Source organism: Malaya genurostris, chromosome 2, assembly GCF_030247185.1.
Source record: "Malaya genurostris strain Urasoe2022 chromosome 2, Malgen_1.1, whole genome shotgun sequence".
NCBI classification, from domain to species: domain Eukaryota; kingdom Metazoa; phylum Arthropoda; class Insecta; order Diptera; family Culicidae; genus Malaya; species Malaya genurostris.
Genome location: NC_080571.1, coordinates 11342987 through 11368987, shown reverse-complemented (window position 1 = coordinate 11368987; position 26001 = coordinate 11342987). Strand labels below are relative to the sequence as shown.

General features: G+C 39.1%; 1 protein-coding gene across 1 annotated transcript; it reads right to left on the bottom strand.

Annotated features, from left to right (window-relative positions):
• Positions 1-91: 91 nt before the first annotated feature.
• LOC131429426 (5-oxoprolinase) lies at positions 92-26001 on the bottom strand. Its single transcript, XM_058593536.1, has 5 exons — positions 25325-26001; positions 1773-4363; positions 1603-1710; positions 867-1545; positions 92-805 (listed from the first exon to the last, which is right to left on the bottom strand). The coding sequence occupies exons 1-5, from the start codon at positions 25679-25681 to the stop codon at positions 650-652; spliced, it is 3891 nt and encodes a 1296-aa protein (XP_058449519.1). The 5' UTR covers positions 25682-26001; the 3' UTR covers positions 92-649.

The following is a 26001-nucleotide window of genomic DNA, read 5'->3' as shown; positions in this document are numbered from 1 at the left end:
TGCATACAACTAAAAGCATTCAAGTTTCGGTTGCGTAGAATCTATTGCATTCCATGGAAGATTTCTCTCGGCATTGATGCTTGCATAGTCGTCGATATAGTAGATTATATATTTGGACTTCGAGGTTTGTACAAGTTTCAAATCCAATGGCTAAATTTCACTCCAAATAGTTTGATGAATACAATTTCGGCACTGGGTTATAACATCATAATGCAACGTTTTTTTTTGTGCAGTAAAAGAGTTCTATAAGGCTAGTTTGACTAAAATCAGTTTAAGAATGTTAGAACACTATTGTTTCAGTTTGTGCTTCGTTACTTATTAGCTATGAATAATTGGCAAATTCTAATTAGCACATCGTTGTACCATTCAACTTTCGAATCTTGAAGACTTGGATTATAAATTTGTATATGGATATAACATGTTCTTGTATCAACGTGACGTTGCTGCTCATCCTGAGTCGTATATAATAAGTACGATATGGAAGATTATCTAAAGCACTCTTAAAATCTCACTACCATTTTCATCTACATCACTATTCAAACGGTTTGGCACCTTCTGTGAAATGCTACTTGAACATCACAACAACGATCATAATTAAAATTACTATCAAAACTAGATAAAGATTAAAATTGAATCCTACGTCGTACCATCAAACTGACTCCTGTGCAATACGATACTCGAAAACGCTACCGCGCTCAACGAATGTCTTCGATGGATCATTATCAACTAGATCAAGCAGAGGAAATGCACCCGAAGACGGTCGTCCGTAGCCACCTCCACCTGGCGTTTTCATCGAGAAAATGTCCTGAAAAAAGGAGTCACTGTTAAAATTATAATTCTGGCTAATAAATAAGATACAGTCTTACTCCGGTATCCACTGCAACTGACGTTTTGCTACCCAAGTTTACGATTCTATCTTTTTTCAGTAGCAAATTCAACCCCTTCTTGCCGGGTCCACCTCCAGCCATTCCATATGGTGCCAGAGCTCGTCTTTCAGTTAAAACTGAAAGAGTCATCGGTTTTCGAAATAGTAGTTCCCGGTGAACACCTTCGCCGCCAGCATATAAACCTACACCACCCGATTGGTCATCTCTTAGTGAAAATTTGTTCAGAATAATAGGATAACGTAGTTCCAAAATTTCCGGATCAGTAATCCTAGTGTTGGTCATATGGGTGTGGACACCTCCCGTTCCGTGCCAGCCGGGACCAGCTCCACTTCCTCCAGCTACGGTTTCATAGTATCCCCACTTCTCATCTCCGATGGTGATATTATTCATGCAACCCTGAGATGCGGCACAGGTTCCGAATGCCTTGAAAACGGTGTCCACGATGCGCTGAGAAGTTAACACGTTTCCACCTACCACAGCGGCATCATCCGATGGATCCAGTATAGAGTTTTTCGGTATAATAACCCGTATCGGTGTCAGACAGCCCTGATTGAGTGGAACGTCATGGCCGACCATACAACGAAGACAGTAGATCAGTGCTGACAAGGTGATGGCATGGGGTGCATTACAGTTACCGTAAACTTCATAACCGGAGTCGCTGTATGAATGGAAAATTGTAATTATTCTAGTCAATGTTAGCTATTAGTTTCAATACCTAAAGTCACATATAGCAGATCCTTTCTCTTCGTCGATTGTAACTTGCAAGTGAATCGGAGTTCCATCATCCATGTTTTCTTCCGCCTGTAGAATTGTTGAACCGGTTCTGAAAAATAAAAAGAATATTAGTTAAAACACAATAGCATACCACAGCATCACAAAATTTACCTTAATTTAGCTTCTTTGGCAATATCTTTCAGCATATCTCGAACGGCCAGTTCGGCATTTTGTTGCATATATCCCATGTACGCTTGGACAACATTCAACCCGTAGCTGTCTATTAGTTCTGCCACCAGCTGAATTCCCTTCTGGTTAGCGGCAATTTGAGCTTTCAAATCGGACAAATTGTCGGACAAATTTCTTGTTCCGGTCGCACCGGGAGCACGCGTGGGAGTCACAAGTCGTTTGGTAATTTCAGCCTCAGCAAACACTCCTCCATCAACTAGCAAAAATGATTTGAAAGCTGCACCCTCCTGCGACAAAGACTTTGAATGAGGCGGCATCGATCCCGGCGTGATTCCTCCAATATCCGCGTGATGACCACGAGAAGCTACGAAAAATACAGGCTTCGCAATTTCCGGATAGAACACCGGAGTTATAACCGTCAAATCTGGCAGATGAGAACCTCCGGCCTGAGGATGATTTGACAGCAGAACGTCTCCGGCTTTCAGTGTGTCTCCCCTTACACCGATTTGGTATTGGACGGTTTCCTGCATAGCACCCAAATGGACGGGTATGTGGGGAGCATTGCTAACTAGACCACCATCAGGTCCGAACAGAGCACACGAAAAGTCCAACCGTTCCTTGATGTTCGTAGAAATGGCCGTTCGCTGAAGAACTCGTCCCATTTGTTCGGCAATACTCATGAAACGATGATTGAAAATACTTAACTGCACTGCATCCAACCGGTCATCAATTCTTTTGTTCCCATTTGACGAACCAATTTCTATTATCAAATCACCTTTGCTTGTTACCAAGGCATGGCAATCTGGCTCTATCACTATGGTTGACAATTTGTCAATCAAAATAGCAGGGCCTTGAACACTGTGTCCTCGGCAAAGCTGGGAACAATCAAACACTGGAGTGACCAATGGTCCTTCCTCGAAAAATGTAGTTGTAGTCTTTAAGGGATAAATTGCTTCATCTGCTTCGCGAATATCTGTTTCCTCAAAAACGGCAGATTTGCCCGATCCACGGACCCGTATATCATCGACAATGATCTTCCTGTGTTCCAGAACAAATCCAAATTCGTTTTTGTATCGACTGAAAAAAGTCTTCTCGAAATCACCGTAAGTGTAGATGTAATTTGTTTGATTATTGATGACCTTGTCTGGTGAACACATTAAAGCACAATCGGTTCCCTCATATCGCAGGTGAAGAAACGGTTCCAGAACGATCGCATCATCCGTGAATCCTTGATCGGCTAAATGATTTCTACATACTAGCGATAGTTCGTCTAGCTTTTCTTTGATCATGAGACGATTCGTTTCATTTAACTCCACCCCTGCTGGCTCTTGAATTTCATGTACCACATCTGCCAAAGCCATACCATAGGCGGACAGTATTCCAGCATATTTATGCACTAGAACCTTACTCATGCCGAGTTCTTTAGCAATGGAGCAAGCATGTTGTCCTCCAGCACCGCCGAAACAAGCTAACACATGTTTGGAAGTGTCCAATCCACGAGCTTGCGTTATGGCTCTGATTGGTCGGCACATTGCTTCATTTGCCACTCGTATGAAACCCATGGCAATCTCTTGTATCGTCAAAGGACGCTCTCTTGCACCCGACTCCAGCAAATATCGGTTGATGTCCTCTTGTAAAGTGATGAATGCCTCTTTCGTAGCAATGTAATCCAACGCTTCATTTTCACTGGGACCGAAAATTTTTGGAAAATACTCCGGCAACAAACGTCCCAGAATCAAATTGGCATCGGTAACGGTTAGAGGCCCATCTTTTTTGTAACACGTAGGACCAGGATGCGCTCCTGCAGACTCCGGACCTACTACAAATAAGCCTGATCGAAAGAACAATCGCGATCCACCACCGGCAGCTACTGTGTTGATGTCCAGTTGTGGTGCCTGGATCGTGACCCCTGCAGTCGTAGATTCTATTACATGGTCATAGGTTCCTGCAAATCGGGAAACATCGGTTGACGTTCCACCCATGTCAAATCCGATCAGCGGTTGACGCTCGGAATCTCTCGATCCCGTCACCGCATATCCGACTACGCCACCTGCCGGCCCACTGAGAATAGCCCGTGCTCCTCGAAAATTTTCCATTCTCGTCAATCCACCATCGCTTTGCATAAACAGAACATCCACACCCTGCAGTTGATCTTTGAATCCAGCCCTGAAACCAGCCAAATACCGCTCGACATGCGGCGTCAAATACGCTTCGGCACAGGCAGTGAAGCCGCGAGCCACTAACCGGCACATCGGCATCGCTTTGTGAGACAAGGTCACATGACGAAATCCGATCTGCTCCGCTATGGCACCAACCTGAAGCTCGTGGATGGGACAAGCATAGCTGTGGGCTAAAACGACGGCAAGCGAAGTGATTCCTTTGTCGAATACATCCACCAGTTTGGCACGGATTTGCTCCTCATCGATTGGACCCATTTCCAGGTAACACGCATCAGAAGCACCCGGCCGTTCGGGCCAGTTGTGTTCCAGTTCGCAGATGCCCTGTTGAGCCGGAACCAGGCGGCAGTCTATTTCGATCACCTGCTGGTAAAGGTTGGAGGGTTTCTGGATGTTCTGGAAATGGAAGAAAAGGAGAATATAAGAGAAGGATCATTAGAATTGCGCGGATCTACGGTATCTTGGAAGCTGGCCAAATCTGGAGAGTATAAGAATCTTGCCACAAACCAAAAAAGATCTGTTTTGAATAATTTAACGAATCATTTATCGTTCAATGGTTTATTTCAGCTCTTGTTTCTTATAAGAGAATTGAACCAGTTGTCATCTCATTAGTTGAGTCATCACACTATGTTATTTTGCTATTGGCATAAAATCAACGAATTGCGATACAGTCAGAGGCAGCATATTCGTTTTGATCCTAAGCAACAGTATTACAGAATTATGAGCAATTTTTCATCTCATCCCTTGAGTCGATGGATGGCAGATCTCACTCTACCAGGTATGCTAGTTAATAGTGCGGGTTTTTTTTTTTGAATGGAAATACATGTAGATTGTCGGGAATAGGTTCAAGATATTTCATTCAAAGCAGTTGCCTTTGGATGCTATCCATTTTTTCCGTCTTTTACCAACTCACGAATACCACATCGTAAAAACTGTGCATCTTTGGGAGCAATTCAGTAGTGAATCCATTTTTCCACATCTTCATAGCTAGTGAAGTTCAGCCCAATAAGTGCGTGGGGCATCGACGAACACAAATGATAGTCGAGAAGGTTCCAATTCTAGGTAATATGGCGAGTGGGTCATAAGGTCCCACCTGAAATGAGATGTTTTGACCGCTTTCGCTGTGTGTATGGAGATGTTGTCACGCTGCATCATTTGCTATCGATTAGTGTGTGCAGTTTCCTCTAGTTTGTGAAACTCGTAGAACAAGACATTTTCATGAACTCACCAAATGCACAGCATCCAAAGCAATTGGGTTTTGCAGTTGATTTCGATTGTTGGATTGCTGAAAACCTTTTTTTTCTACCGAAATCGTCCAGCTCAAGAGGAATCCAATTTCCCATTTTCTGAATCTTTCTAACGACGTGTAGACGATCAGAAATGGCTTGACGACTAATGTTTAACCTCTCTGCCATTTGTTTTTGAGTTTGGATATTATCGTCATTTAACAATGCTTGAAATGCGGCATCCTCAGTTACCCTATATCTAAAATGTTCTGAACAATAGGGAGTGTATGCTGATGATCCCAAATCGAAGCACTATTTAAAAAAAATTACAAGGAGCTAAAATTGGCTTATGTTCATTTGACATGCCGTCTACTCAACTGAGCCTGAGTAGTCGGTGAGTGCGAAAGTGTCGAGTTATTCGTCAAAAGTAAAAATTTTTGGTTCCGGAATTTTCGGTTGTAGAATATATCCCCCGGAACAAATCATATTCGGTGAGTGTTTTTCGCTAATTAATACCGTTTTCGTTTATTGATCAGAGCGGCCCGAGAGCAGACCCAGAGTCGTCCAAACAACTTTTGAGATGTTTGTTTTAGCAACCTGGGGTCGCTCTAGATCGGACCCCAATCGCGAAGTTTCGCTCTGAAAATTTTCTCGGGTCGCACTACGACATCCATGCGAGTTTGTTTATTTTTACTTTTTTATGAGTTGTTGTTTATGGCGCGTACCACGTGTTCGTTTTACTCGGAGTCAGAGTCGCCCGCGTGTAGGTTTAAAAACGAAAACGGTGCTGAATCGAAACCCAAAATAACTAGTATTGTTACAATCACCCTCATTCTTGTTTACGGCCGTATGCGATACGTTCGAAAGAATAGCAAATTCGTATTCCCGTTTACGTTCGAATCAATCACACTTTTAAACAACGTACATGCATAAAAACAACGCCCATCCAACTTTAAACTATCAGTTCTGGTACAGATTTGAGTTGTAAATAAAAATCTTTGACATCATTTGTTATTTGACTTGTTTTTTTCACTGATTTTGTATCATCATGTTTGCTTACGTCCGTATCGACCATACGACGAACAAATGCTTTCGAACGAATGCGAACAAGCCATTCTTGTTTTCACTCGAACGTGTACGTACCCGATTCCTGTGCAAAAGAAGGATCGGTAGCGCAGGTAGTTTTTTAGGGAAGATTCCAAGCATCAAGGAAGTGACGAATGCTACATAATAAATAAATATCGTACTCAGGACCAATTTTATTCAAGTCGGTAAATGAAATTTTCAAATTAAACTTCGTGCAAAGTAAAAAAAAGCATTTGAAATAGCAGTCCGATCAGAAGTATCTGCGAAAAATATGTTGCATTTTTCTTGCAATTTTGTCATGTTTTCGATAGCCTACATATTAATTTCATTGGTAAAATCATGCATTTAATATAAAATAAAGCATGTTTATCCATGGCGTATTTTCCATAAAGTACTTAATAGATGCAAAACTGATGCGTAAAAACTTTGAACCTCGCATATATTCAAAGGCTCCCCAGAAAAAAAAAACAGCATTTTACTATACTGCTTTGCTTTCTAAATGATTTATTCAAAACACAAATTTATGATTTGATTACAAATCACCTTTAGATTCGAAAATAATGTTGTTAGAGATTGGTTAAACATTTTCAATGTGTTCGAACGGTTGATTCGCAACATTAAACTGACGAATCGAAACCACGGCATTTCGTCTATTCGTCCGTAAACGGGAATGGGACATTTCGTTCGTACGAATGATATACGAATACACGTTTCGTTTGAAACTAAAATGGCATACATTCTAGCGTTTCGCATATGGTTAATCACATGAATTGGACTGATTACATCTAGGCTTAGCATTTATTTTAAGAAGTTTACTGATATTTGAATATTTTGTGGCAAACGAGTCGCGTTCGAATTCATTCGAGTGAAAACAAGAACGGCTTATTCGTATTCGTTCGAAAGTACCCGTTCGTCGTATTGCGGATACGGACGTAAACAAGAATGAGGGTGAATAACACTATTGATATGTAGCAAAACTGATTGAAAATTGTTGATCTTCTAAAGCTTGCTTCAGATAGAATTGGAACAAAGACAATTGCCTGTATTTCAGTTATTTATTATTGAATTCAAGATCTTTTTTTATACAAATGTTGGCGGTTTTGAAGGAATTCTCAAATTTTTAATGTAACACGGGTCATTAGGCGACGCACACCTTCTTCGTCCATCGTTTTAGCTATCTTATTCCCACCAGATCGTCATCTGATTGATGTCTTTGACAACCTTTCCCTTTGCATTGAGTCTCCTCTTCATGATTGCCCAGTATTTCTCAATAGGGCGGAACTGGGGGGCAGTTGGGTGGGTTAAGGTTTTTCGGAACAAACTGGACCCCTTTCTCTGCATACCATTCTTGAACGACTTTGCTATAATGACAGCTTGTCAAATCTGGCCAAAACATTACGGGATGGTCGTGGGATCGAATGAACGGCAAAATTCGTTTTTGGAAACACTCATTTTGGTATAGTTCCGATGTCATTGTCTTATTTGTAACGAAACCTCGTTTTTTTCACAGCTGCAAATGCCCTGCCAAATCATAAATTTTCTTGCAAATTTGTCGGCAAAAACAAATTTGAATTTGGCTGGAACATCCCTCCGAGCCGTTGCCAAGTAAAATTTTTGACCTGGGATTTGCCTGAAGTCAGTCTTGACATAGGTTTCATCGTCCATCAGAAGACACCCGTCGAACTTGGTCAGCACCTGGTCATATAGTTTCCGAGCACGAATTTTGACCACACTATTCTGTTTTATGGTCCGATTTGGCTGTTTGCTAGCTCGATACGACTTAATTCCTTCCCGGAGTCGAGTTCTCCTCACGGTACTATGGGCAGCACCGAATTTTCTGGCCAAATCACGGTCCGACAGATTAGGATTCCTCTTAATCGTCTTCAAAATCTTACCACGCAGTTTCCGGTCGACAGTTCCACTCCGACGATTGGCTTGAGGCTTCCGAATCGTCGTCAATGTTTCCTTATACCGTTTGATAACGCGCCATACGGTCACATTCAGTAATAGCCGTTCAACCGAGAAGGTTGTGTATAGAAGCGTACAGTTTAATAACGCTGGTTAGTTTACACGCGTTAAATACGACAACGGTTGAACTACAGGTAGAAACCTGTTGGCAGCAGCCGTTAAAACGTAAAATCGTGCTGCATAAGAGAGCCCTAGTGCTGGGTCAAGCTGGTGAAGGAAACAACAAAGGGCGTTTCCCAAGCTCTACCCAGGCCACAATATACAGTCACAAGTGCTGAGCAGGAGAGTGCAAAGGCACATCGAAGAGGAAGAGTGCAAAGGCACACAGAAGCAGGAGAGTGCAAAAGCACACCGGTGCAGAAGCATATCGGTGCGGAGCACAAGGAAGAAGGAGACAAGACAACTCGGTCTTTCCACTGCCATACAACACGCAGGTATACACCGGTGACCTGCGCTGGTTGCAGCTGGCGAAGACAAAAGTAAATCGGAAATCGAGTGGTGCTGGATGTCAGGTAGCAGTAGCATCACATCCAACAATCAGCATCCAACAAGAACATCTAGAGCAACGAGGATCTACACGGCAGTGCAACGGAGATAGACAACAATTTCAAGGTAGAAGTTTTTTCTTTTCCTTTTGATTGAGTACTGTGTAGTGTTGGTTTCATTTGTTATTTTAAAGTTTGATTAAAAAAATTTTAATGTGATGGATGAATCCATGGACGTAAATCCTAGCATGAATCCTATACCGCCACGAACGAAAAAATATCAGGAGAACTCTTCAGGGCCTTGGATAGTCTTTTTTAGACGTATATCAAAGCCATTAAACATTTACCAAATTTCTAAAGGTTTGACATCACGATACTCTTCAATCAAAGAGATCATAAAAGTAAATAACGATAAAATTCGTGTTGTGGTAAATAATTTGAAACACGCGAATGATATTGTCTCTTCGGAACATTTCATTAAAGAGTATAAAGTTTACATACCCTCCAAAGATGTCGAAATTGACGGTGTTGTTACCGAAGCGAGTCTTTCGGTAGATGATTTACTCAAGCATGGTGTTGGTCGTTTCAAGAACTCTATGCTTGAGGGTGTGAAAATACTGGAGTGCAAACAACTGTACTCAGTAGTTTATGAAGAGGGAAAAAAAGTTTATCGCCCATCAGACTCGTTTCGAGTGACATTTGCCGGATCTGCGTTGCCGTCCCATGTCTATGTCGATAAAATTCGCCTCCCTGTTCGGCTTTTTGTTCCAAATGTAATGAATTGTACGAACTGCAAAAAATTCGGACACACAGCTACTTACTGTAGCAATAAACCAAAATGTATTAAGTGTGAAGGACCTCATAAAGATAATGATTGCAACAAGGAAATTGAAAAATGTATTTATTGTGGGGAAAGTCCTCATGAGGATATTTCAGTATGCACTGCATTTAAAGTGCACAAAGACAAAATTAAGCTTTCTTTAAAAGCACGGTCTAAGCGCACATATGCAGAAATGCTTAAAACGGTCATTGATGTCCCCCCTTTGGAAACCGAAAACGGGTTTTCAAATCTAGAGGAAACAGAAGACTCTGACTCTGACGAAAATAGTGAAGGTAATTCGTTTATCACTACCCAAGGGTCAGTTAAGAGAAAGAAGTCTTCTTCCAAATTACCAAAAAAGACACCTAAAGTTTCATCTTCAAAAAAAGATCCCCGTGTTAAACAAAAAAAGTCAAAACCAAAGACTGTGCCTCCTGGTTTGTCAAATTCACAAACCAATCCAGGATCTAGCACAGAAAAAGGTAATAATCCTGTGGGCTCCATTTCACAGCCACCAACAGGATTACTGAAGTTTTCGGAAATTGTTGAATGGATTTTCTCAGCATTCAATATATCTGAACCCTTAAAGACCCTCATAATGGCATTCCTTCCAATAGCTAGAAATTTTTTGAAGCAGTTATCAGCTCAATGGCCAATTGTCTCAGGTTTTGTATCTTTTGATGGATAATTTATCACCCGCCGCAAATGATACAATCACTGTCCTGCAGTGGAATTGTCGAAGCATCATGCCAAAACTTGATTCATTTAAAATTTTATTGCATAGTCAAAAATGTGATGTATTTGCTTTATGCGAAACATGGCTTACTTCAAACATAGCTTTAAATTTTAATGATTTTAACATTATACGTCTCGATAGAGACTCTCCGTATGGTGGAGTGCTTTTAGGAATTAAGAAATGTTATTCCTTTTATAGATTAAACATTCCTTCGACTTCTAGTATAGAAGTTGTTGCTTGTCAAATAAACATGAAAGGAAAGGACATTTGCATTGCTTCGGTATATATTCCTCCAAGAGCTCAAGTTGGACAACGACAGCTTAATGAAATTGTCGAAGCCCTTCCTGCTCCACGTTTGATTTTAGGAGATTTCAATTCGCACGGAATGATGTGGGGTTCCGTTTACAATGATAGCAGATCATCTCTAATATATAATATTTGCGACAATTTTAGCATGACGGTACTAAATATGGGTAGCATGACACGGATCCCAAGACCTCCGGCACGTCCAAGTGCATTAGATTTATCTCTTTGTTCGACTTCAATTCGACTAGATTGCACCTGGAAAGTATTTCCTGATTTACATGGTAGCGATCATTTACCAATCATCATCTCAATTAGCAGTAACAAAGGCATTGCTAATTCAGTTAATATTCCATATGATTTGACAAAAAATATTGACTGGATTAAATACCAAAGTAATATTTCAAGTGTCTTAACTTCAATGGAAGAGCTCCCCCCACTTGAAGAATATGACTTCCTCGTTTGTTCGATTCTGGAGGCCGCAGAACAAGCCCAAACCAAACGATTTCTTGGTCCATCGTCTAACAGAAGGCCTCCAAACCCTTGGTGGGACAAAGAGTGTTCAGATGCTAAGCACGCGAAACAAAATGCTTTCAAGACGTTTTTAAAACGAGGAGGAGGAACTCCTCAGAATTTTGAAAATTTCTTAACTTTAGAAACCAAGTACAAGAGCATACTTCGGGCCAAGAAATGTAGCTATTGGAGACATTTTGTCGAAGGTTTGTCAAGAGAAACCTCAATGAGCACTCTTTGGAATACGGCCAGACGAATGAGGAATCGTAACGTGGGCAATGAGAGTGACGAATACTCGAACCGATGGATATTTGACTTTGCTCGGAAAGTTTGCCCAGATTCTGTTCCTACGCAAAGCATTATACGGGAATCTCCTCCAAATAATGGTTTTATTAATAACCCATTTTCAATGATAGAATTTTCTATAGCACTCTTGTCTTGTAACAATAACGCCCCTGGGTTGGACAGAATTAAATTCAACTTGGTGAAGAATCTGCCCGACCTCGCAAAAAGACGTTTGTTGGAATTGTTCAACAAGTTTCTTGAGCAAAATATTGTTCCGCCTGACTGGAGACAAGTGAAAGTTATCGCCATTCAAAAGCCGGGGAAACCAGCTTCCAATCACAACTCATATAGGCCCATTGCGATGTTGTCCTGCATCAGAAAATTGTTCGAAAAAATTATTCTACGACGTCTCGACACTTGGGTCGAGACGAACGGTTTGTTGTCAGATACTCAGTTTGGATTCCGTAGAAATAAAGGGACGAATGATTGCCTTGCATTACTTTCGTCTGACATCCAAATTGCCTTCGCTCAAAAGCAACAAATGGCATCTGTATTTTTAGACATTAAAGGAGCATTTGATTCAGTTTCCATTGATGTTCTTTCAGACAAGCTCCACCAACATGGACTTCCAGCGGTTATAAATAATTATTTGCACAACCTTTTGTCAGAGAAGTGCATGTATTTTTCACATGGCGATTTGGCAACATTCAGAATTAGCTACATGGGTCTCCCGCAAGGCTCATGCCTCAGTCCGCTCCTCTATAATTTTTACGTGAATGACATTGACAGCTGTCTAGTAACCCCATGTACACTAAGGCAATTGGCAGATGATGGCGTGGTTTCAGTTACTGGGCCCAAAGCTATTGATCTGCATAAACCATTGCAAGATACCTTAGATAACTTGTCCGTTTGGGCTGTTCATCTTGGTATCGAATTCTCTGCGGAGAAAACAGAGTTAGTCGTCTTCTCAAGAAAGCATGATCCCGCGCAGCTTCAGCTCCATATGATGGGAAGAATGATCCAACAGGTTTTAACTTTTAAATACCTCGGGGTGTGGTTCGATTCCAAATGCACGTGGGGAGGACACATTAGGTATCTGATAACGAAATGCCAACAAAGAGTAAATTTTCTTCGAACAATAACAGGATCTTGGTGGGGTTCTCATCCGCAAGATCTAATAAAATTGTATCAAACAACGATACTTTCAGTGATGGAATATGGATGCGTTTGTTTTCGTTCCGCTGCAAACTCTCATTTTATCAAACTTGAGCGAATTCAGTACCGTTGTTTGCGAATTGCCTTAGGCTGCATGCACTCGACACATACAATGAGTCTTGAAGTTCTGGCGGGAGTTCTTCCATTAAAAGATCGATTTTGGGAGCTTTCATCACGCCTGCTAATAAGATGTGAGGTGCTGAATCCCATGGTAATTAATAATTTCGAACGACTAGTCGAGCTTCGATCTCAAACAAAATTTATGACAGTATATTTTAACCATATGTCACAGGAAATCAACCCTTCAAGACATATTCCTATCCGTGTCAGCATCCTATGTGCCCCTGACTCAACTTTATTTTTCGATACATCCATGCAGCGTGAAGTGCGTGGAATCCCGGATCATCTACGCTCGACGGAAATCCCAAAAATATTTTTAAGTAAGTTCAGGCATATTGACTCTGAGAAAATGTTTTACACGGACGGATCGCGAATTGAAGAAGCGACAGGGTTTGGTATGTTCAACAATAATGTTTCGGCCTCATTTAGGCTTCAAGAACCTGCATCTGTTTATATAGCAGAGCTAGCAGCAGTTCATTATAGTTTGAGTGTAATCGTCACATTATCTCCAAACCATTATTTCCTCTTCACAGATAGTCTGAGTGCAATTGAAGCCATTCGCTCAATCGCTGCTGGCAAAAATGAACCGTTTTTCTTGGGTAAAATAAAACAGTGTCTGAACGACATATTGAATAATAATTATCTAATCACTATAGTCTGGGTCCCGGCTCATTGCTCCATTCCAGGCAATGAAAGAGCCGATAATTTAGCCAAACGTGGTGCTATTGAGGGTGAAATTTATGAGCGACCGATTGCTTTCAACGAATTCTATAGTTCGTCTCGCCAAAGAACACTTGCCAGCTGGCAAGCATCTTGGGATAGAGATGATCTGGGTCGGTGGATGCACTCAATTATTCCGAAAATATCGACAAAGGCATGGTTCAGGGGACTGGATGTGAGTAGGGATTTCATTCGTGTGATGTCCAGACTCATGTCCAATCACTACACGTTAGATGCACATCTCCTTCGAATTGGGCTCTCCGAGACTAATCATTGTGCTTGCGGAGAAGGTTATCGGGATATTGATCATGTCGTTTGGACATGCGTGGAGTATCGTGATGTCAGATCTCAACTAATAAATTCTTTGCGTACCCAAGGTAAACTATTCAATATCCCAGTTCGAGACATTCTTGCTTGTCGTGACCTTTCATACATGAAACTTATTTATCATTTCATAAAGAAAATTGGAGTTTCAATTTAATAAAGGCCCCTTTTAAGACTTAGTTCTGATCCCAGCTGCGTCCATGAGTTCAACCAATAGCTAAATTAGAATAAAAATTATGTAATGATACAAACAAACTCGAAACAGTTTATGAAATTATCAACAAAATGTCTGAAAATAACAGCTTATTTTATAATTTATAGAAGTTAATAGTTTGGTTCAAATAATATTTCCGAGTAGATTTCATAATTAATGACGAGTTACCTAAGATGATATTTAAGCTATAAGAGAATATGTTTTAATAAATTCAAAACGTTGTGACTATGTTAGAATTAATTTAGGATATGAATGTTATGTAAAAGTGATGCTACGGCGAAGAAAAACTTATGTAAACTGCCTTAAGAAATAAACGTATTTATGGGAAAAAAAAAACGCGCCATACGGTATTTCTGGGCAACTTCAGCTGTTTAGCTAGCCTAGATGCAGACCACAATGGATTTTCCAAATAACTGTGCACAATTCTTTTGGCTTCTATGTTTTGTCGTGAATACGACTTATTTTACTATGGGGCGCCTTTTCAAAATTTACCCTCTGAGAGAGTCATAAGTTTTTGATCATGAATATCTCTTGTTGTATCTAACGAATCAACATAATTTTTGCTACACGCCATCGGAAATATGATCACAATTTTATGATAAAATTTTCAGTTGTGTGACGCAATCTCAAATAATCCAAAATTAAACTTTTCTGAAATGTTTGGTACAAACGCGTATCAAAGAGGATAATTCATAAGGCGCGTTTGCATTTCTCGTATTTTGAAAGCTCATAGCTCAGTGATTTGTGAAATGATTTATGTAATCTAACTCCCAATAGAATCGAAATTTTTCAACTTAATAGTGTATAGCAACAGCATTGAAGTATTTCAATAGTACACTATTCAAAAACCTGTATCATTTGACCCGTGTCAACAATAGCCAATCAGAAAAATCAGAAAAATATTCCGAACAGTGCTTAATATCGTAGTAAGTTCCATAATTTGGTCCTTCTGAAAGAAAGTGGTGCAAATCTAGAACAGTTTGATTAGATTTGTGCACTTTTCGTTGTGTGAAATTCACAGTAATCGAGATCAAGTGAAGCCTTCTTTGTTTTTGCGAAAAATGTGAAAAAGGGGAATGCTTGCATAATTCATACAATTGATCAACTAGTTGATATTCGGAAGTGTTAAAGAACATGTCAGTTGTTTTCGTATTTACGACATCCAGTTATGTCTCTGACATTACCCACCCGTCTTTTTTTACAAAGTACAGTCGATTTGCGGAATGTCAAAAATCATACGTGAAGCTGACAAAATTCCCGACAAGTGGGCGCCAAGAACTTCCGAATCCGTCCACCAGGAGCGCCACTATATGAGCAAAAGTTTGTTCCAATTCTAAATGAAGCAAGCTTTAGTTGCAATTTGGATAATTTAAGTGTTTTGCAATATATAAGCCCTAGAAATTCTTTCCTAATATTCTTTCCATTTTTTCTATAGTTACTCATACTTGTTAAAAATACAAACAAACAAAGCACCACAGGAACTTTATTGTAATGACTATGACGATATCAGAGATAGTTTCTACGATATAAGTGCAAATAAACACATTTTCTAAAATCCTTCGACTTTTGATTTCTCTGCTCCGGATTGAAAATATTATGATGTATGAGATCGAATTTCTACAATTATATCCTGGGCGCATCAAAATGGTATGAACGTAGTCTTAACATAGTGTTGACAACAACGCCACCAAAATGAAATGCGTTGGTTACAGGAACTCATCAACATTGTCACGAACAAGGAAAGACGCTAACATACTCAATAGATCAACTTAATCGAGCGAACGTGCCAATATTTGTTGATTCAGAAATTCTCGGCATACTCAAACATACACAATTGCACAATAGAGTACAACCACTAGTTCGACGATACAATCACGTTCGCCAAGCAGTTTGCAATAAAAAAAACCCTGCTTTAATTAAAAATGTATTGATTGAATGAAAAGTGCCTATGTTTCATTCAAACCAGACGAAAATTGCGAAAAATAGACGTCATTTTCGTTCCCTTTCGTAAATTGTGAAAATGAGATCCATGTTCAGTCGACAGCACAAGCAAAACTGGAGTTTCGAGAATCGGAAATAACCGGTATCAATAAACAATGATTCTTTGTTCATTTATTTGGCATATCTCATACCTAAAAATTTCAACATCTAAACAAGTTCTAAAGTGTAGCAAAGTTATATTTGTCGTAATTTAGGCTGTAACAAATACGAAAAAACGATAGATTTTCGTTATGTTAAAAAAAGGAATGAAAATCGAAATTCCATTGACCTAAAGCTTGCTTCATTTAGAATTGGAACAAACTTTTGCTCATATTGTGGCGTCGGGAATTTTGTCAGCTTCACGTATGATTTTTGACATTCCGCAAATCGACTGTACTTTGTAAACAATCAACATGGAAGCCGAAGAAGGGAAAAAATTATGCACAGTTATTTGGAAAATCCATTGTGGTCTGCATCTAGGCTAGCTAAACAGCTGAAATTGCCCAGAAATACCGTATGGCGCGTTATCAAACGGTATAATGAAACATTGACGACAATCCGGAAGCCTTAAGCTAATCGTCGGAGTGGAACTGTCGAACTGGAAACTGCGTGATATGATTTGGAAGACGACGCCAGAAAATTCGGTACTGCCCATAGTACCGTGAGGAGAACTCGACTCCGGGAAGGAATCAAGTTGTATCGAGCTAGCAAACAGCCAAATCGGACCATAAAACAGAATAGTGTGGTCAAAATTCGTGCTCGGAAACTTTATGACCAGGTGCTGACCGACTTCGACGGGTGTCTTCTGATGAACGATGAAACCTACACAGCAAAAAATTATGAAATTTACAGGTGACATAAATCCATATATGACACAATTCAGAAGAACGTAATTTGTAAAATGATTGAATTTCTCAAGAATGATTTAAATGTACGTCAAACATACCCCACTTTTAAAGCAGGCGTGTAAACTTACATGTTTCAGCAGTTAAAAATACATCGAAATGCATTAAACTTGTGTTCGATTACCTGTAAAATTGAGTCATTTTTGATGCTCGAATATGTCGGTCTCAGAAGACTTAAATTTACACGATTTTTTCTAGGTGTGTATGTCAAGGCTGACTTCGGGCAAATCCCAGGTCAAAAATTTTACTTGACAACGGCTCGAGGGTATGTTTCAGCCAAATTTAAATTTGTTTTTGCCGACAAATTTGCAAGAAAATTTATTATTTGGCAGGGCATTTGCAGCTGTTTTCGTTACAAATAAGACAATGACATCGGAACCATACCAAAAAGAGTGTCTCCAAAAACGAATTTTGCCGTTCATTCGATCCCACGACCATCCCGTAATGTTTTGGCAAGATTTGGAAAGCTGTCATTACAGCAAAGTCGTTCAAGAATGGTATGCAGAGAAAGGGGTCCAGTTTGTTCCGAAAAACCCTCACTCACCCAACTGCCCCCAGTTCCGCCCTATTGAGCAATACTGGGCAATCATGAAGAGGAGACTCAAGGCAAAGGGAAAGGTTGTCAAAGATATCAATCAGATGACGACCTGGTGGGAATAAGATAGCTAAAACGATGGACGAAGAAGGTGTGCGCCGCCTAATGAGCCGTGTTACAGGAAACATTCGAGAATTCCTTCGAAACCGTGACGAATAATTTTATCCGTATTTTTTTCTTAAAAGTATGAAGAAAACGCTACATTTGTATAAAAAAGGATCTTGAATTCAATAATAAATAACTGAAATACAGGCAATCTTATACAAATACATGCAGGTCTTTGTTCCAATTCTATCTGAAGCTTATTCTACCGGTTGATGTTCGCATTGATACTTTTATGTGCGAAAGCGAGACGACGCGACTGTCGGGCTAGATTATTTCGTTGAAAATACGTTAAAAAAATTGTGCAAAGCGTTAGTTTCCATGCAAGATTTTTCTATTCCATTGAGAATTAAGAAAAGTTTGTTCTATTTATCCATTGATACGATTCAGTTGGTGCAGCCATGCATAATTCTGCCGCAGTTTCAAAATAAAGTCAACCAAGAGTTACAAGGATTTGAAATACAATACAATCTGTTTTTAGGTAATGATAATTTCGCTATCATTAGCCGTAGTCATAAAGTCTCAGCTATTCAAGATATTCAAGGGGTGAAGAAATACAATAAATCTCAAACGACTTTACTGGATGATGCGGAAAAACATCCGCGGAGTTTTGAAATGAAAGATATTATCCCTCTGCTAGGTGAAAAAGTACATTGTTTTACATAATAGGAACTACTGTAACAGTGAACAAATAAGCGGATAAATAGCGTCAGCGCCATCGCCAGGATGACGTGAATTGGAGGCTCTTATTACCGGAATCACTACACGGTGAAAACTAAGGTTACAGTGATCACTTCACTATGCGTGATACTGGTAATAGGTAAAATGAAGTGAAGTGATATGTGAGTGAAGTGAACATCTTCTTTCTGACAAATAGCAAGAGTAATTTTTGCCCTCGCACTGAAAATATCAACGAGACCACTTCTCTCGTTATAAAAAGTGTGCACGCATCATGAAAGCGCGTGTTGATTTTCTATCACCTCTAGCACTGGATCACACCAAAAAGCGAGAGCAGAGCTCTCAAATTCCCTGAGGTAGACGCAGATTACTCCGAAGTGTACATGCCGGTAAACACTCTGGTGTTCGGTTCGCATAAGTGAAGTTTGAGGTACGCATATTCAGCAAAAAATACAATTTATCGTTGAAATTTCAACAGTTTCACTTTTTCTGTACCATTTAATTCCACTATTTCACTGTCACGTTATTACACTTTCACAAAGTCACTATACTTTAATGAAGCATAACAAACGTTACAATACAGATACGCGTATTTCGGAATGTTACTTACATCCTTCTTCAGTGTATCGGTTTTATATAAGTTTGTTTGAAAGAATGCTGTAATGCTGCTCCTTTTATACGAAATGTCTTATTGTCAACGGGTAAAAACGGGGAGAAATAGGTAGTAACAGACGGGTAGGACGGTAGTTTGATTGTCAGCGGAGGGCAACAAACTGAAGAAGTGGGATATTAAGAGATTAAGTATTACCTAAATCTATTTGTATCTTATGTGTCGGTAATAGCTTGAATAGCCAGGAGGGCTTATTTCCTTGGTCACGATTCAATAAAGAAATGGAGTTATTTTTGAAGATTTCTAAACTTTCAGCTGTGTCTAATTTCCATGGGTTGGAAATTTGTCTTATGATTTTTATGTCGTTGGTAGTGAGTTCATGATCTTCAGAAAAGGCATGTTCAGCTACTTTTGACTTGAAATGATGTGGTAGTCCTTTCTCTAATTCTTTAGATGCTTTCGCTATTTCAGCGACGTGCTCTTCGAAACGGATGTCTAGAGTTCTCTTTGTTTGTCCAATATATATTTTATCACAATGAGAACACGAGATTTTGTATACCCCAGATTTTTTCAAATTATCCGTAGGATCTTTTGTAGAACCTAGTAAATTTTTCAATTGACAGTTCATGCTGCTGAATACTAAATCCAAACCAAATTTATTTAGTTTTGATTTCAAAGGATGTGCAATGTTTGGATTGAAGTCTACCGATAATCTTTTTAAATTTTCCGATGGGGGAGACATAGTTGTAAGTGATTGTTTTTTCAACAATCTTAATTTTTTGTCGAGGATTGTTTGAATTGAACGCTCCGGATATCCATTGAGCTTTCCAATTTCGAAAATAAAGTTTTTCTCTTTTATTGCAGCATCTCTCTTAAGGGGTAAGGTCAGCATTCTGTGAATCATATGGTGGAAAGCTGCCATTTTGTGTTGGTGGGAATGATTAGAAGTATTTGGTATGACCCGATCTGTATTGGTTGGCTTCCTGTATATCTCGAAATTTAAGGTTTTTGCCTCCTTGAACAAGTTATTATAGACATAGAAACAGGTTTAAATAACTGTGATCTTTCGTTTCCTCAAATTAATGACGCCAGAACTATCGTAGCTGACGTCATTAAAAGTACTTCTTTGAATAATCAGCAAACCATTGATGAAAAAGAACTAGTGAAACAATTGCGAGAAAAGCCTGTTTTTTATGTAAAGGCTGACAAGGGAAATAAAGTAGTTATTATGGACAAACAAGATTATGACGACTTGATAACCCAAAAAATTAATGACGGTCCTTATAGGAAACAAAGAACCGATCCCCTTCCTGAAATTATCAAAAAAGTGGATAAAACTCTTCTTGAATGTAATCCAAACTTCGATATCAACCTCAATTACCTCAAAGTTCCTAACCCTTCTTTACCCAAAATCAAAGGACTACCAAAGGTTCACAAACCTGGTAACGAAATAAGGGAAATTATTTCTTCAGTGGGAGCCCCTACCCAAAAAATCGCCAAATGGCTAGTAAAAGAATTCCATTCTATGCCAAAAAAATTTTTCAGTAGATCAGTCCCCAACACACAAGAATTTACGATTCAACTTCAAAACTCTGGTGAAATCGAAGAAGACGAAATAATGGTGTCATTCGATGTAACCGCCTTATTCCCCAGTGTCCCGGCGAAAGACTCAATTAATTTATTAGAAGATTGGTTACTTCAACAACATAGTAACAATTTATGGAAAATCAAAGTAAGGTCATATCTGAACCTAACTCGGCTTTGTATGGATGTAAATTATTTCAAATTCAGAGGCGGATTTTATAAACAGTTACCAGGGGCACCAATGGGTAATCCGCTCTCCCCATTTTTATGCGAATTGTTTATGGCAAATCTTGAAGAACTTTTGAAAAACCAGGGATTATTACCTAATCGCTGGTGGAGATACGTTGATGATATGTTGTCTTTCTCCTCCTCATAGGTGAAATTAATGTTTTTATGTAAGTTATTAATCATTTGTAAGAAAGTTGATAAATCATTGCGTTTGATACATCATCAAACGCAATGATTTATCAACTTTCTTACAAATGATTAATAACTTACATAAAAACATTAATTTCACCTATGAGGAGGAGAAAGACAACAGTTTACCTTTCTTAGATATCCTCATTATCAGAGAGGCAAAAACCTTAAATTTCGAGATATACAGGAAGCCAACCAACACAGATCGGGTCATACCAAATACTTCTAATCATTCCCACCAACACAAAATGGCAGCTTTCCACCATATGATTCACAGAATGCTGACCTTACCCCTTAAAAGAGATGCTGCAATAAAAGAGAAAAACTTTATTTTCGAAATTGGAAAGCTCAATGAATATCCGGAGCGTTCAATTCAAACAATCCTCGACAAAAAATTAAGATTTTTGAAAAAACAATCACTTACAACTATGTCTCCCCCATCGGAAAATTTAAAAAGATTATCGGTAGACTTCAATCCAAACATTGCACATCCTTTGAAATCAAAACTAAATAAATTTGGTTTGGATTTAGTATTCAGCAGCATGAACTGTCAATTGAAAAATTTACTAGGTTCTACAAAAGATCCTACGGATAATTTGAAAAAATCTGGGGTATACAAAATCTCGTGTTCTCATTGTGATAAAATATATATTGGACAAACAAAGAGAACTCTAGACATCCGTTTCAAAGAGCACGTCGCTGAAATAGCGAAAGCATCTAAAGAATTAGAGAAAGGACTACCACATCATTTCAAGTCAAAAGTAGCTGAACATGCCTTTTCTGAAGATCATGAACTCACTACCAACGACATAAAAATCATAAGACAAATTTCCAACCCATGGAAATTAGACACAGCTGAAAGTTTAGAAATCTTCAAAAATAACTCCATTTCTTTATTGAATCGTGACCAAGGAAATAAGCCCTCCTGGCTATTCAAGCTATTACCGACACATAAGATACAAATAGATTTAGGTAATACTTAATCTCTTAATATCCCACTTCTTCAGTTTGTTGCCCTCCGCTGACAATCAAACTAAAAATTTAACACGCTAAAGGCAATGGATATGGAATGTTGTCGTAAAACTATTTATTTTTCCGGAAAACTGCTTTTGTAACAGAAAATATTTAGTTTTGTTTATTTTGGGTAGCGCAATCTAATACAAATGCATTGCAGCAGTGTTGCTAACTTTTTCATTAGAGAACCAAAATCTACATTCATAAAATGTAAGTAATTTTCCATCAAACGTTGATGAAAAGTTGATCAAAACTGATATTTCTTCCAAAAAGCCAGGCTTTCGACACAGAGAAGAAGTGCGCTTTCCTTTTTGTGCGGTGTTCGCCAGCTGCATCCTCTGTGTAGGTATGAAGCATCGGTATGTGCAAAAAATATGCACTTCATTTTTTCGGGGATGGCAGAACAGATTTTCACTAACGTAAATCTTACTACCCCATAGATTTCTGACTCGGGTTTCTTCTTACATGCGGCCCGAAGAATTTCACTGGGCCCGGCAGGCCGGCAAATTGCTCTAGGCCCGGCAATAGGGCGAGGCCCATGGTAACCCTACACAGATAAAAATATTTTGTGAATTTACATTTATTTTCATGTACATATTTGAAGTAGGCAATTGAATGGAAAGTTACATCATAAAACTAAGCGGTATGTAAATATACAGACTTATTCAATGAAAAACTAAATGAATCTTAATGTAATTTTACATGAATTATGGTTTTAAATCAGATTTTCGTTTCAACTGATGTCTATTTCATAGTACTATCGGTTTACGTGTCGTGTAAGTTTCATTTTTTCTTTCTGTGTAGTCATTTTGTAACTGAATTTGTATCGTGAGTTTCTTTTGCACAGTTAAATTTTCTTGTGATTTGCTTTCACACATAGTTTTAATATATTATTTTTATGATTATTCACTGCATTTGTGTCTAATATGTGTTTGGATATACCAGTAAACACACCTATAACGTCGTTCAATACTCGGAAATTTGCCTTTGTGATGGAGAGTTTTTTTTAATTCCATTTCCGTTATTTTACAGATTGATACTATTCCTGCATTAGTTTCCATGTTTTGGTATCGTTGGTAATTTCGAATAGGCAATTGGCGTTTTGTAATAATTTTTATTCATCTGCTTCTCTGTTCGACATAGCATGGTTTTGTAGGTTCGGAAATTTTATCTTAAATTAATATATTTTTAAAACGGAAGGCTTCATTCACTCTTGAAAATAAAGTTTCAGCAAATTTCAATTTGTGTCTGCATGCAGCATTATTACTTCGTCAAAATTTACGCAGTTTGAATGTGTTAATGATTCAACTTGATTATTTTCTATAAGCCAGCCTTGACCTGAATGGCTTTAGGGTTGTAATTATATGCACCTCTAGCACGGATTGCAGAGAATTCTTTGACAAATATTTACTGAATCAAAGTATAGTCATGAAATCTAGTCATCGTCAAAAATTAAAAATGCCAAAATGAATTCCAAAGTCAAACCCAACATCCTATTTTAATTTCAAACAATTCATTTAATTAGTATGCCCTTTTCATATTCATGCCGTTCAATGGACGTTCATTTTTCAAGCAAATAAGAGTTTCAGACGCGACATTTACTATTTCAAAGTGGTTACGTGAAACTGAACTAATGTGTCAAGTTGTTCCCCGGTTGGTTAGAGGAAACCTCGAAAAGGAAAAATAGGGAAAATTAGACACTGTTCGTTACTAATTGAAGTTTCGAGCAATAATTTAAAATATATAATGTTATCTACTCAAACCGATGCTATTTAAATTGGCTGAGCTGTCGATGTTTAAAACTTGACCACTGTTTGTACGGTTTTATTTTGAATCACTACCCCCTATAGAGAAGATAAAGACGTAGTCCGTAGATGTCAAAATAATGGAAGAAAATATCGTTACCAGTTCGTTGGGATCGATTTGTTGGTCCCAAAATGGACAAATTAATTGAATATCTTTGGTAATTAGGAATGTTCACATTTTTCTCGAATATATAGTATTCAGAATAACAGTAATTACGTAGTGAGTGAAAATGGACTTAACTATTCTGTCAAAACCTTAATGACCACCATCTGAATCGGCAAGTAACAGATCGGCTGAAAAGTTCGTATCGTTTCTATGAGAGGGCGCCACTAGAATTAAATCCATACCATTTTCAGTTAGTACCAACCTTCAAAAGATACGTGTATAAATTTGACAGCTGTCTGATTATTAGTTTGTGAGATATTGCATTTTGAGTGAAGCTACTTTTGTTATTGTGAAAAAATGGAAAAAAAGGAATTTCGTGTGTTGATGAAACACTACTTTTTGATGAAAAAAAGTGCCGCCGATACCAAAAAATGGCTTGATGAGTGTTATCCAGACTCTGCACCGGGCGAAGCAACAATTCGTAAGTGGTTTGCAAAATTTCGTACTGGTCATATGAGCACCGAAGACGATGAACGCAGTGGACGTCCAAAAGAGGCTGTTACCGATGAAAACGTGAAAATAATCCACAAAATGATTTTCAATGACCGTAAAGTGAAGTTGATCGAGATAGCTGACACCCTAAAGATCCATCCTATCAAAGGAACGTGTTGGACATATTATTCACGAATATTTGGATATGAGAAAGCTTTGTGCAAAATGGGTGCCGCGTGAGCTCACAATCGATCAAAATCAACAACGAATTGATGATTCTGAGCAGTGTTTGGAGCTGTTATATAGAAATAAAACCGATTTTTTTCGTCGATATATAACAATGGACGAAACATGGCTCCATCAGACCTCAAGAGAATGCTCGCTGGTAATAAATTTAGAAGCAATGAAGAGGTAATCGCTGAAACTGAGGCCTATTTTGAGGCAAAGGACAAATCGTACTACAAAAATGGTATCGAAAAGTTGGAAGATCGCTATAATCGCTGTATCGCCTCTGATGGCAATTATGTTGAATAATAAAAACGAATTTTGGCAAAAAAATGTGTGTTTCTATTAAACGATACGAACTTTTCAGCCGAACTGTTATAAGCCGGAACTCGTTTACATTCGGCACGACAGTAAAGACGTTGTACTTCGGTGCAAATAGAAAAAGTTTTCTGTATGTAGAAATGTGCATGAAATTTTTTTGTCTGTTGAACTGCTGGGTGACATAACAGCTTAACATAAACTGTGAGGTACTGACGAGTCGAAGACGAAACATGAAGTGTATCTATAATTGCATACAGTAACGATATAATTTTCCCGCCGTTAAACAGAAAAGTCCAAACATTGCTCTTAACTTTGTGCCGAACCAGCCGAACCTACTCAGTGACGGTTTAACCCCATTTTGCCTTAGAACGGTGAAGCAGTAGAAAACAATCTGCACACGACGCCGTTGACTGATAGCTAAGCTGAACGTTGTCAGCTCACACAAACAGTATGGCAGCAGGTTTAACGAGCACGTAGATCCTAGCGTAAACAAACATATACCACTCACCAGTTGGAAGATACTCGGTCTCGCCTGGTTTCCGATCTGAAGCAAATCACGGAAACCGCGGTTCACCACCAGAGCCACTGGATCACCGGCCCTTTCCAGCAGTGCATTGGTGGCGACCGTTGTTCCCATTCGAACCCAACCGATCAGATCGGTATTGACCAATCCTTGCGCTGTACTCGATAGACCAGTTTCCTGTTCCAAAATCCGTCGGATGCCTTCCGTCGGTGCATCCGGGTAGTTAGCCGGATCTTCGGACAGTAGTTTCAGCGTCCGGATGGTTCCGTTCGGCGTTATGCACAGAACATCGGTGAAGGTTCCTCCTCGATCGATTGCAAAGTTGTACTTGCCACTGGCCATCCCGTTTGTAGTATTTCACTTCCCGACGGAATCGTCGCCCGACTGTCGCCGCTTGAGGCACGTCAGCAGATGAACCAACAAGATAACACTCTTGAATGATTATGCAAAACAACGATACACGGACACGGCACGAAACTCAAATGTCTGCCCGGGTTAATGTTATGTTTAATGAATGAAGGATAGTTTGATGCGTTTTCAAACTGAACGAACTCAAAAACTGTAGCTCCAGGACACGGCACCAAACCGAACCGAACCGAACCGAACAGAATGAAAGGCAGAATGTGAATAAACACGAACCAAGCAAACCATCAGCTGATGAT

Coding starts and splice junctions, on each gene's coding strand:
- LOC131429426 (XM_058593536.1), bottom strand. CDS start 25,681: ATGGCCAGTGGCAAGTACAACTTTGCAATCGATCGAGGAGGAACCTTC. Junction 1,546..1,602: donor TCTGCTATATGTGACTTTAG/GTATTGAAACTA, acceptor CCATTCATACAG/CGACTCCGGTTATGAAGTTT. Junction 806..866: donor CAGTTGCAGTGGATACCGGA/GTAAGACTGTAT, acceptor TCCTTTTTTCAG/GACATTTTCTCGATGAAAAC.